This window comes from Nerophis lumbriciformis, linkage group LG24, assembly GCF_033978685.3.
Source record: "Nerophis lumbriciformis linkage group LG24, RoL_Nlum_v2.1, whole genome shotgun sequence".
NCBI classification, from domain to species: Eukaryota; Metazoa; Chordata; class Actinopteri; order Syngnathiformes; family Syngnathidae; genus Nerophis; species Nerophis lumbriciformis.
Window position 1 is genome coordinate 16,891,959 of NC_084571.2, and position 12,504 is coordinate 16,904,462.

A 12,504-nucleotide genomic window follows, 5' to 3' on the forward strand; every position below is an offset into this window, starting at 1 on the left:
ATGGTAGTTTGAATTTCCAGGATGAGTTGAATGTGTCAAAGGTGGAATGGGTTGAAAAATATGGCAATTGTGGAAGTTTGAAAAATGGATCATTAATTTTGAATGGGGAAAATGTCCCTAAAAACTGGGAATTCTAGGAAATCAGGGATTTTTTTTTTGTAATTGTTGAAAGGGAGCACACAATTCCTGAACAGGCTGAATATTTTGAAGTTGGAACATTTTGAATCGGATAAAAATGTGGAATTGTGCAACTTGGAAAAATGTCTCATTCATTTCAAAGGGAACTTCATGAAAATTTGGGAGTTTTGGGAAAAGCGGGATTTAAAAAAAAATAATTAGGAACATGAATGTCCTGAATGAGCTGAATTGGTTGGTGTTGAAATTGCTTGAATCGGTCAACAAATGTTAACTTAGTAACAGTTTTTAATTGAAAAATTATATTACGGAATTTTTGGAAAACCGGGAATTTTTCAAGTTCTTAAACCGACTTGTTTTTTTGTCCTGACTAAGAAGAATGTTTTGACGGTGGAACGGTTGAAGTGGGTTGAAAAATGTGAAAGAAGTCGTCGAATGAAAAAAAGTTGAAAATAAGGTTGGAAAAAAACAGGAATTCCTGGAAACGTGTTAAACGTGGAAAAATGGTAGTTTGAATTTCCGGGATGAGTTGAATGTGTCGAAGGTGGAATGGTCTGAATAGGTTGAAAAATGTGGGAATTGTGGACGTTTAAAAAATGGATAATTAATTTTTAATGGTGAAAATGTCCCTAAAACTGGGAATTCCAGGAAATCTGCAAAAAAAATGATATAATTGTTAAAAGGGAGCACACAATTCCTGAACAGGCTGAATATTTTGAAGTTGGAACGTTTTGAATCGGATGAAATATACATTGCTTTTTAAGATTTACCGGTATGAACTGTAATACGGGTATGGCGGTATTGTCTGAAATATACATTGCTTTCTAAGATATACCAGTATGAACTATAATACAGGTATACTGCCCAGCCCTAATTTGATGTTATTGATAACATATTGTTCACCCCTACTTTATACCTTTGTTGTGTACTTATCACCGAGGGATATTTCCCTCTCTTTTAGACGGGACTCCTTGCATCTCACCTCTTCCTCAAGATGGCTACCTGCCGGACAAAGTCAGCCCTTCCCTGGGGCTGATCCAAGAAGAGACGGAGATGAGCATCATGGGTGTGTTGCAAGACTCTTCTTCATCCTGAGCTGTTCTTCATGGTTCTTCTTGTGTGTGCTCAGACGTCCCTGGTGAGGTGGCTGCTGGTGTGGAGGACAGCGGCGTGCCAGCACAAGAGGAGGGCGAGGAGGACATCAGTGGCACTCAGTTTGTCTGTGAGACGGTGATTCGCTCCATGGCCTTGGAGGAGGCCCCTGATGGCCCACCGATGAGAGCAGGTCTCCTTAAAGAAGTGTACAAGCTGTACAGTCCATAGCACATCCTGCATCATCCTTCTGTGTACTTGTGGCAGTGCTACGTGGCAGCCATGACCTTCTGGACAGTGACACTGGGGGCAGCGGCCAAAAGTCGTCCCTGCCGTCCCCTCTTAAAGCCTACCTACCTGCTCCCCAGTCTACAGCCCAGGTGGCCGGTCCCAGCTCAGTGCCAGTACCACTCCACACTCCAACCACCCCTATGGAGTGCAGCACAATAGGTCAGTGCTTGATCGCAAATTTCTCCCTCAATTATTCTCAACCCATATTGTCATATAGTGACCAAATACTGTAGTTACAGTCAGTCCAAAGTGACAAACTACTGTAGTTACAGTCAATCCAAAGTAACAAAATTATGTTATTACAGTCGATCCAAAGTGACAGAATACTGTAGTTACAGTCGAGTCAAAGTGACAGAATACTGTACTTACAGTCAATTCATAGTGACCAAATACTGTAGTTACAGTCAATCCAAAGTGACAAACTACTGTAGTTACAGTCAATCCAAAGTAACAAAATACTGTAATTACAGTCGATCCAAAGTGACAGAATACTGTAGTTACAGTCGATCTAAAGTGACAGAATACTGTAGTTACAGTCGATCCAAAGTGACAGAATACTGTACTTACAGTCAATTCATAGTGACCAAATACTGTAGTTAGTCAATCCAAAGTGACAAACAACTGTAATTACAGTCAATCCAATGTAACAAAATACTGTAATTACAGTCGATTCAAAGTGACAGAATACTGCAGTTACAGTCGATTCATAGTGACCAAATACTGTAGTCACAGCAGTGACGTGCGGTGAGGTTCATGGCTGGTGAGGCACTGACTTCATCACAGTCAGATTTACAAACATATGAACCCTAAAGAGTATCTTATTCACCATTTAATTGGCAGCAGTTAACGGGATATGTTTAAAAGCTCATACCAGCATTCTTCTCTGCTTGGCACTCAGCATCAAGGGTTGGAATTGGGGGTTAAATCACCAAAAATTATTCCCGGGCGCGGCGCCGCTGCTGCCCACTGCTCCCCTCACCTCCCAGGGGGTGAACAAGGGGATGGGTCAAATGCAGAGGACACATTTCATTACACCTAGTGTGTGTGTGACAATCATTGGTACTTTAACTGAACTTTAACTTTACACATACAAACTGTAGCACACAAAAAAGCACATTTAATAAAAAAAACGTTATTATGGTCTTACCTTTACTTATAAATTAAGTCCATGCGCCGCTGTTGTGCTGGATTAATGCACCCCCGCCGTAGAATGCACCCCCTGACGGGAGTGTTATATCAACCCTACAACTAACACCCTCCCCGGATTGTTAATAATCAAATGTAAACAATCAAATGCAGATACTTTTTCTTATGCCTTCTGATCTCTCTCTCTCTCTCTCTCTCTCTCTCTCTCTCTCTCTCTCTCTCTCTCTCTCTCTCTCTCTCTCTCTCTCTCTATGCCCACTACTTGCTGTCCATATCCTACCAAGTCAGATCTACACTGTTCCAATATCCATTTCTCTGTTCTCAATTGTTGATGACTGATGATAACAACCAAACCTAACCCCACCCCCCCTCCACACCCCGGATTGTAAATAATAAATAATTCAATGTGATTATCTTGTGTGATGACTGTATTATGATGATAGTATATATCGGTATCATAAATCAATTTAAGTGGACCCCGACTTAAACAAGTTGAAAAACTTATTCGGGTGTTACCATTTAGTGGTCAATTGTACGGAATATGTACTACACTGTGCAACCTACTAATAAAAGTCTCAATCAATCAATCAACTAAAGCCCACACTTAAACTTTCCACGTGCAAGATTGAATCTATTTAAAAAAGTGTAACCGAGGGTTTATAAATGTCGCCTATACTGTATGAAACTACAAAATAACAAACACGGAGGCTCCAGTTTACACGAGGACCACTTTATTTACCTTCTTTCAAAAACCTCCGCTCCACTCCGTGTCATCACTTCCGCTTTTAGCGCCTTCAAAATAAGAGCTCAAGGCATATACTGTATAACAGCGTATTACAGGAACTTAACATCACAAAGAGGAAAGCCCATAAAAATAGGTTACAAAAGTTATTTAATAAGAAACCAAAAAGTGCAAAAACAATAATGTTCGTGTTGGAGGAGTTGTGAATGAATGAAATATGAAATCCGTGCTGCAGTCTGCAGGTGTACCTTATGTTGTGGCCCTGCAGTCATTCACAACTCCTCCAACACAAACATTATTGTTTTTGCACTTTTTGGCTTCTTATTAAATAACTTTTTTAAATAGATTCAGTCTTGCACGTGGAAAGTTTAAGTGTGGGCTTTAGTTAATATAACACTCCCGTTAGGGGGTGCATTCTACGGCGGGGGTGCATCCAGCACAAGGAGGCGGGATTACTGCGAGCCTCAGCCAGTGCGTCTTTTGCAGCCGTTTTCTGATCGCTCAGCACAAGAAATACTTACACACATACAGTTGTTGACAAAATACACTGTACATTATATACCTCAGCTAACTAAACTATGGAAATGTATAATATAATATAGCAATACGGTCTCTCTGCACAGCAGGCCAGCAGTTAGCCGAGTCCGCAATCCATGTGAGGCACAACTGAGTGACGTGCCTCAACTGGCTGCTGATCACCGCACCGTCTCTTCTCAGTATTTGAACGGCAAATGTAAAATTCAGCGATTTTGAATAAATATAATCTAAAACTGGTGAAGTTAAATGGAAAATAACTTTATAGTATAATCACCGGATACATATAACAATTAAATTTTTTTTTTTTTTTTTTACATTTTTTTTCTTTCCATCAATCAATCAATCAATCAATCTTTATTTATATAGCCCTAAATCACAAGTGTCTCAAAGGGCTGCACAAGCCACAACGACATCCTCGGTACAAAGCCCACATAAGGGCAAGGAAAAACTCACCCCAGTGGGACGTCGATGTGAATGACTATGAGAAACCTTGGAGAGGACCGCATATGTGGGTAACCCCCCCCCCTCTAGGGGAGACCGAAAGCAATGGATGTCGAGTGGGTCTGACATAATATTGTGAGAGTCCAGTCCATAGTGGATCCAACATAATAGTAAGAGTCCAGTCCATAGTGGGGCCAGCAGGACACCATCCCGAGCGGAGACGGGTCAGCAGCGCAGAGATGTTCCCAGCCGATGCACAGGCGAGCGGTCCACCCCGGGTCCCGACTCTGGACAGCCAGCACTTCATCCATGGCCACCGGACTTGTGCCCCCCCCCCCCCTCAAGGAAAAGGGGAGCAGAGGAGAAAAGAAAAGAAACGGCAGATCAACTGGTCTAACAGGGGGGCTATTTAAAGGCTAGAGTATACAAATGAGTTTTAAGATGGGACTTAAATGCTTCTACTGAGGTAGCATCTCTAATTGTTACCGGGAGGGCATTCCATAGTACTGGAGCCCGAATAGAAAACGCTCTATAGCCCGCAGACTTTTTTTGGGCTCTGGGAATCACTAATAAGCCGGAGTTCTTTGAACGCAGATTTCTTGCCGGGACATATGGTACAATGCAATCGACAAGATAGGACGGAGCTAGACCGTGTAGTATTTTATACGTAAGTAGTAAAACCTTAAAGTCACATCTTAAGTGCACAGAAAGCCAGTGCAGGTGAGCCAGTATAGGCGTAATATGATCAAACTTTCTTGTTCTTGTCAAAAGTCTAGCAGCCGCATTTTGTACCAACTGTAATTTTTTAATGCTAGACATAGGGAGACCCGAAAATAATACGTTACAGTAGTCGAGACGAGACGTAACGAACGCATGAATAATGATCTCAGCGTCGCTAGTGGATAAAATAGAACGGATTTTAGCGATATTACGGAGATGAAAGAAGGCCGTTTTAGTAACACTCTTAATGTGTGATTCAAACGAGAGAGTTGGGTCGAAGATAATACCCAGATTCTTTACTGATTCGCCTTGTGTAATTGTTTGGTTGTCAAATGTTAAGGTGGTATTATTAAATAAATGTCGGTGTTTAGCAGGACCGATAATCAGCATTTCCGTTTTCTTGGCGTTGAGTTGCAAGAAGTTAGCGGACATCCATTGTTTAATTTCATTAAGACACGCCTCCAGCTGACTACAATCCGGCGTGTTGGTCAGCTTTAGGGGCATGTAGAGTTGGGTGTCATCAGCATAACAATGAAAGCTAACACCGTATTTGCGTATGATGTCGCCTAGCGGCAGCATGTAAGTACTAAAGAGTGCAGGGCCAAGAACCGAACCCTGAGGAACTCCGCACGTTACCTTAACATAGTCCGAGGTCACATTATTATGGGAGACGCATTGCATCCTGTCAGTAAGATAAGAGTTAAACCACGACAAAGCTAAGTGTGACATACCAATACGTGTTTTGATACGCTCTAATAAAATATTATGATCGACGGTATCGAAAGCAGCGCTAAGATCAAGAAGCAGCAACATAGATGACGCATCAGAATCCATCGTTAGCAGTAGATCATTAGTCATTTTTGCGAGGGCTGTCTCCGTAGAGTGATTTGCCCTGAAACCGGATTGAAAAGGTTCACAGAGATTGTTAGACACTAAGTGTTCATTTAGCTGCTGTGCGACAATTTTTTCGAGGATTTTCGAAATAAAGGGAAGGTGGGACACCGGTCGGTAGTTTACCATGAGGTCAGGATCAAGGTTAGGTCTTTTGAGCAGAGGATGAATAACCGCTTTCTTGAATGCTAGGGGAACAGTGCCAGAGGAAAGTGATAAGTTTATAATATTTAGCACTGATGGACCTAATAATACAAAAAGCTCCTTGATAAGTTTCCCAGGAAGTGGGTCGAGTAAACATGTTGTTTGTTTTATCCCACTTACACGCTGTAATAGTTCCTCTAATGTTATTTCATCAAAAAGAGAGAGACTATTTTGTATTGCAGTATCCGTCGTAGATACAGTTGTATCTGTGTTCATAGAACCCAGTTGTAGCTGGGATGCGTTGTCTTTAATCTCCTTTCTAATGAGTTCAATTTTCTTATTAAAGAAATTCATAAAGTCATCTGCCGAGTGGGTGGAGCTATTGGGAGGAGTCCCTTGTTGGGTTAGCGATGCTACTGTACTAAACAAAAATTTAGGGTCGTTTTTGTTGAGGCGGATGAGATTTGAGTAATATTTAGCTTTAGCTAAGGTAAGCATGCGTTTATACGATATTAAACTATCACTCCATGCTTGATGGAAAACCTCAAGCTTGGTCGCGCGCCATTTGCGTTCCAACTTTCTACATGATAATTTATGAGCTCTGGTTTCTTCTGTAAACCATGGGGTGCGCCTTTTAGGGGCCCTTTTTTGTTTTAGCGGTGCTATACTATCAATGGTTTTGCGCAGGGCATTGTCAAAGTTGTTAGTGAGGTTATCAATAGAGCCGACATAATTTGGGAATGGTGCCATTACCGAAGGCAGTAGGTCAGCAAGAGTCATCGTTGTGGCAGCATTAATGTTGCGGCTGCTATAGCAGTTGTTATTATTATTAGTTTGTTGACAATGAGTCAGAACTTCGAATTTTATAAGGTAATGATCGGACATTACTTTAGTATACGGGAGTACCATAACTTTGGAGGTGGTGACACCCCTGACCAGCACTAGATCTATCGTATTGCCGTTGCGATGCGTATGTTCATTTATTATTTGTGTAAGACCACAGCTATCAATTATAGTCTGGAGCGCCACGCACTGAGGGTCCGATGGGGTATTCATATGGATATTAAAGTCCCCCATTATGATTATATTGTCTGCGTGCGTCACTAGATCAGCAACGAACTCTGAGAATTCATTAATAAAGTCCGAGTAGGGCCCTGGGGGGCGGTAGATAACAGCCATATCGAGAGGCAGCGGTGCGACAGACCTCATAGTAAGCACCTCAAACGATTTGTATTTATTATTTAGGTTAGGGGTAAGGTTAAAGTTTTCATTGTATATTAGTGCGACCCCCCCACCCCTTTTAAGGGGACGGGCAATATGCGCATTCGTATAGTTAGGAGGAGATGCCTCATTTAGCGCAAAAAATTCGTCTGGTTTGAGCCAGGTTTCGCTAAGACCAATGACGTTAAGATTGTTGTCTCTGGTCCGTGGGGGCGGTGGTCCCTGGTTCCCTGGGCACCACGCCTCCTGTTTGTGGGTTGGGCTCTCGGGGGTGATGGGGCCGTGCTCTGGCTCCCACGCACTCTGGTAGTCGAATGTATTGTACATGCAAATTCACATATGCTCACATACGTACATAGGTACCTACGCTCCCACATACATACACAAATACAGTACATATTTACCTACCTAATGTTCGTACATCCACACGCACATTCAATATACAAACATACACATACACATACTGTACATATACATTCACTGTACAAACACATATACACATTCTGTACATATACATTCATTGTACAAACACATATACACATTCTGTACATATACAAGTACATATGCATACTTACACTCATGCACATAATCACGTTTCATCAAACATATATTAACGTTGTTGCCCTAGGGTAAACTGGGTGTAACACATGGCACACTGACAAAGCTTAACCTATTGTGACTATAACAATCTACAAGGTTAATGTAGGTTGCTTCTCTTTCTCCCCCTCCATTTTTCTGCATTCTTTCGTATCTCAAGTTATCATTACGTATATGTATTGTTGCATTTAAACAACTGTATTGTTGATAATAAAGGTAAATTATTGGTATTGTTCATTATCAATAGCGCTATTTCTATTGGTATTTGTATTGATCCATTTGTAGTGTAATAATGCTCATTGTCATTTCTGTATTATTTTTTATTTTTCGCTAACTGCTTATTTGCTATTACTTTTACCATCATATTTGCACATGTCATATTTGCTGATGTTGCTCTTGTTGTTTGCTGTTGTTGTTTTTGTCTCTCTGTCTAATCCCCCTCTTGTCCCCACAATTTCCCCCTCTGTCTTCTTTTTTTTTCTCTTTCTATCCCCTCCTGCTCCGGCCCGGCTGCACTAAATGATAATATAAATACATTTAATAAAGTCAAATACAAATAAGGCAACAAGAGAAGTATCCTACACTTCTCTTTTGTAAAGTAAATCTGAACAGCCGACATGGGCATCTACATCAACTATATGATTTGCCTGAGAAGCTGGACAGGACATAAAAAAAAAAAATAAAAAATAAAAAAAAAAAAAAAAAAAAAAAAAAGATTGTTGTCTCTAATGACCTCATTAACTAATAACGTTTTGGGAGACAATGATCTTATGTTTAAAAAGCCCAGATTATAAGTATTGGGCTGTTTTGACGAGTTTTTGTTTAAATTATCCGTAGTAGAAATATTAATAATGTTGCGTTTATTATACGTAGTGCACTTTAAATAGTTTCGACCATATCTAGGAATTGATACGACGGGAATTTTCAGATTGTTTGCTTGATGCAGCGATCGACTGAACGCATCATGATTTGCCACCTCAGTAGAATGCATATCTACCCCTGACACATTCACAACAGAAAACACATTATGTGAGTTGTGTGTTATTCTAAGAAAATTGCTATGCGTACAGGAATTATCCAGCCTGGCGCTGGCTAGTTCTAGCTTAACTGACTCCTCACCCGGACTAGCAGGCTCTGTAATTGCCTGTGACCGGGCTTGCTCTAGTGTAGTTAGTCAAATGTGACTTAAACAGTAGTCTATGTTTTTAGACAGGATGATGGCGCCTTCCTGGTTAGGGCGAAGGCCGTCCCTCATCAGCAAGCCTGGTTTGCCCCAGAAAGAGGGCCAATTATCAATAAACGTTAGTCCCTGTTGTCTACAGAAGCTAGCCAGCCACTTGTTAAGCGAGACTAATCTGCTATATCTCTCATCATTGCCTCTCGCAGGCAGGGGGCCAGAGACAATTACTCGATGCCTGGACATCTTTCTAGCGAGATCACAAGTCCTGGCTATGTTTCTCTTTGTAATCTCTGACTGTCTCATTCTAGTGTCATTGGAGCCAACGTGTACAACTATATTCGCATAACTAGTGGTGCGATTAGCCTGTCGTACGTGTTTACTAGGCCTGTTGCGAGTTAGCTCCCTAAGATTAGCCTCAATGTCAGGTGCTCGGGCCCCCGGGATGCACTTAATTGTGGCTGGTTTGCTAAGCTTTATGTTTCGGGTGATGGAGTCCCCTATGACTAAGGTGTGGTGCCCGGTAGACTGGGGTGTAGGACTAGCTTAAGAGCTAAATCTATTATGCGTCTCAACCGGTACACCGTAGCTTGTAGGCCGCTTAGGACTACTACAGACTGGGCTAATTAGCTCGCTACAGCTAACGCTAGCAGATGTGTCCACAACATCTAAAGTTACGAGATTACTCTGCTCTAACTGGCGGACATGGCCCTCTAGCAGAGCCAGCCTCTCCGTGAGTAAGGTGCATGACGCGCAGGAAGCCATACTCACGGTGTTTTCTGTCACCGAGTGAAGTTCCTGCTGTCTTCCGAGAAGTCCTGGTCACGGTGTGCAGGAGTAGACTCCTTCTGACCGGCGCCCGGCGACGCCTTTCTCCGCGCTAGCTTCGTTAGCTTAGCAGCTAGCTGCTAGCTAGCTGCGGGAGGGGTGGAGAGACAGAGATCGGGTGATTTGCAAGTTAAATAGTACTACTAAATATGTTGAGAAAGTAATAAAGAAAGCTGCAGAACAATTTAAAAGCACACAAATAGAACGATACTTAGCTTTTTCGAAACAGCGAGCAGTCAGCGAGCAGTCACGCACGGTGAACCGGAACCGTGATGGCACGTGAGGCCCCGCCTCACCTGCCTCCAGTGACTGCACGTCACTGAGTTACAGTCAATCCAAAGTGACAGAATACTGTAGTTACAGTCAATCCAAAGTGACAAAATACTGTAGGTACTGTCAATCTACAGTGACATAATACAGTTGATCCAAAGTGACAGAATACTGTAGTTACAGTCAATCCAAAGAAACATAATACTGTAGTTACAGTCAATCTACAGTGACATAATACTGTACTTACAGTTGATCCAAAGTGACAGAATACAGTCAATCCAAAGTGACACAATACTGTAGTTACAGTCGATCCAAAGTGACAGAATACTGTTGTTACAGTCAATCCAAAGTGACCGAATACTGTAGTTACAGTCGATCCAAAGTGACAGAATACTGTACTTACAGTCAATTCATAGTGACCAAATACTGTAGTTACAGTCAATCCAAAGTAACAAAATACTGTAATTACAGTCATTCAAAAGTGACAGAATACTGTAGTTACAGTCAATCCAAAGTGACAGAATACTGTAGTTACAGTCAATCTATAGTTACAGAATACTGTAGTTACAGTCGATCCAAAGTGACAAAATGCTGTAGATAGAGTCAATCTACAGTGACAGAATACTGTAGTTACAGTCGATCCAAAGTGACAAAATACTGTACGTACAGTCAATCTACAGTGACAGAATACAGTTGATCCAAAGGGACAGAATACTATAGTTACAGTCAATCCAAAGAAACATAATACTGTAGTTACAGTCAATCTACAGTGACATAATACTGTACTTACAGTTGATCCAAAGTGACAGAATACAGTCAATCCAAAGTGACACAATACTGTAGTTACAGTCGATCCAAAGTGACAGAATACTGTTGTTACAGTCAATCCAAAGTGACCGAATACTGTAGTTACAGTCGATCCAAAGTGTCAGAATACTGTACTTACAGTCAATTCATAGTGACTAAATACTGTAGTTACAGTCAATCCAAAGTAACAACATACTGTAATTACAGTCTATCCAAAGTGACAGAATACTGTAGTTACAGTCAATCTACAGTGACAGAAGACCGTAATTACAGTCGATCCAAAGTGACAAAATGCTGTAGTTACAGTCAATCCAAAGTGACAGAATACTGTAGTTACAGTCAATCTACAGTGACAGAATACTGTAGTTACAGTCGATCCAAAGTGACAAAATACTGTAGGTACAGTCAATCTACAGTGACAGAATAGAGTTGATCCAAAGGGACAGAATACTATAGTTACAGACGATCCAAAGTGACAGAATACTGTAGATACAGTCGATCCAAATTGACAGAATACTGTAGTTACAGTCGATCCAAAGTGACAGAATACTGTAGGTACAGTCGATTCATAGTGACCAAATACTGTAGTTACAGTCGATCCAAAGTGACAAAATACTGTACTTAGTCAATTCATAGTGACCAAATACTGTAGTTACAGTCGATCTAAAGTGACAGAATACTGTAATTACAGTCAATCCAAAGTGACAGAATACTGTAGTTACAGTCGATCCAAAGTGACAGAATACTGTAGTTACAGTCAATCTACAGTGACAGAATACTGTAGTTACAGTCAATCAAAGGGGACGGCGTGGCGCAGTGGAAGAATGGCCGTGCGCGACCCGAGGGTCCCTGGTTCAATCCCCACCTAGTACCAACCTCGTCATGTCCGTTGTGTCCTGAGCAAGACACTTCACCCTTGCTCCTGATGGGTGCTGGTTAGCGCCTTGCATGGCAGCTCCCTCCATCAGTGTGTGAATGTGTGTGTGAATGGGTAAATGTGGAAGTAGTGTCAAAGCGCTTTGAGTACCTTGAAGGTAGAAAAGCGCTATACAAGTACAACCCATTTATCATTTATTTATTTATCTACAATGACCAAAGGCTGTAGTTACAGTCGATCCAAAGTGACAATATACTGTAGTTACAGTCAATCTACAGTGACAAAGTACTGTAGTTACAGTCAATCTACAGTGACAGAATATTGTAGTTACAGTCGATCCAAAGTGACAGAATACTGTAATTACAGTCGATCCAAAGTGACAGAATACAGTAGTTATAGTCGATCCAAAGTGACCGAATACTGTAGTTACAGTTGATTCATAGTGACCAAAGACGTAATTACAGTCAATCCAAAGTGACAGAATACTGTAGTTACAGTCAATTTATAGTGACAGAATACTGTAGTTACAGTTGATCCAAAGTGACAAAATGCTGTAATTACAGTCAATCCAAAGTGACAGAATACTGT

At 41.3% G+C, this 12,504-nt stretch overlaps 1 protein-coding gene across 3 annotated transcripts in view; it reads left to right on the forward strand.

The window, feature by feature from the left end:
- The window catches only part of nbr1b (NBR1 autophagy cargo receptor b), a 125,971-nt gene that overhangs the window by 90,319 nt on the left and 23,148 nt on the right, over positions 1-12,504 (forward strand). For all 3 annotated transcript variants that reach the window (XM_061981690.2, XM_061981691.2, XM_061981693.2), the window contains 3 exons: positions 1,097-1,201; positions 1,265-1,420; positions 1,495-1,677. In XM_061981690.2, coding sequence (XP_061837674.2) covers positions 1,097-1,201; positions 1,265-1,420; positions 1,495-1,677 — 444 coding nt within the window. The remainder of the gene's footprint in view (positions 1-1,096; positions 1,202-1,264; positions 1,421-1,494; positions 1,678-12,504) is intronic.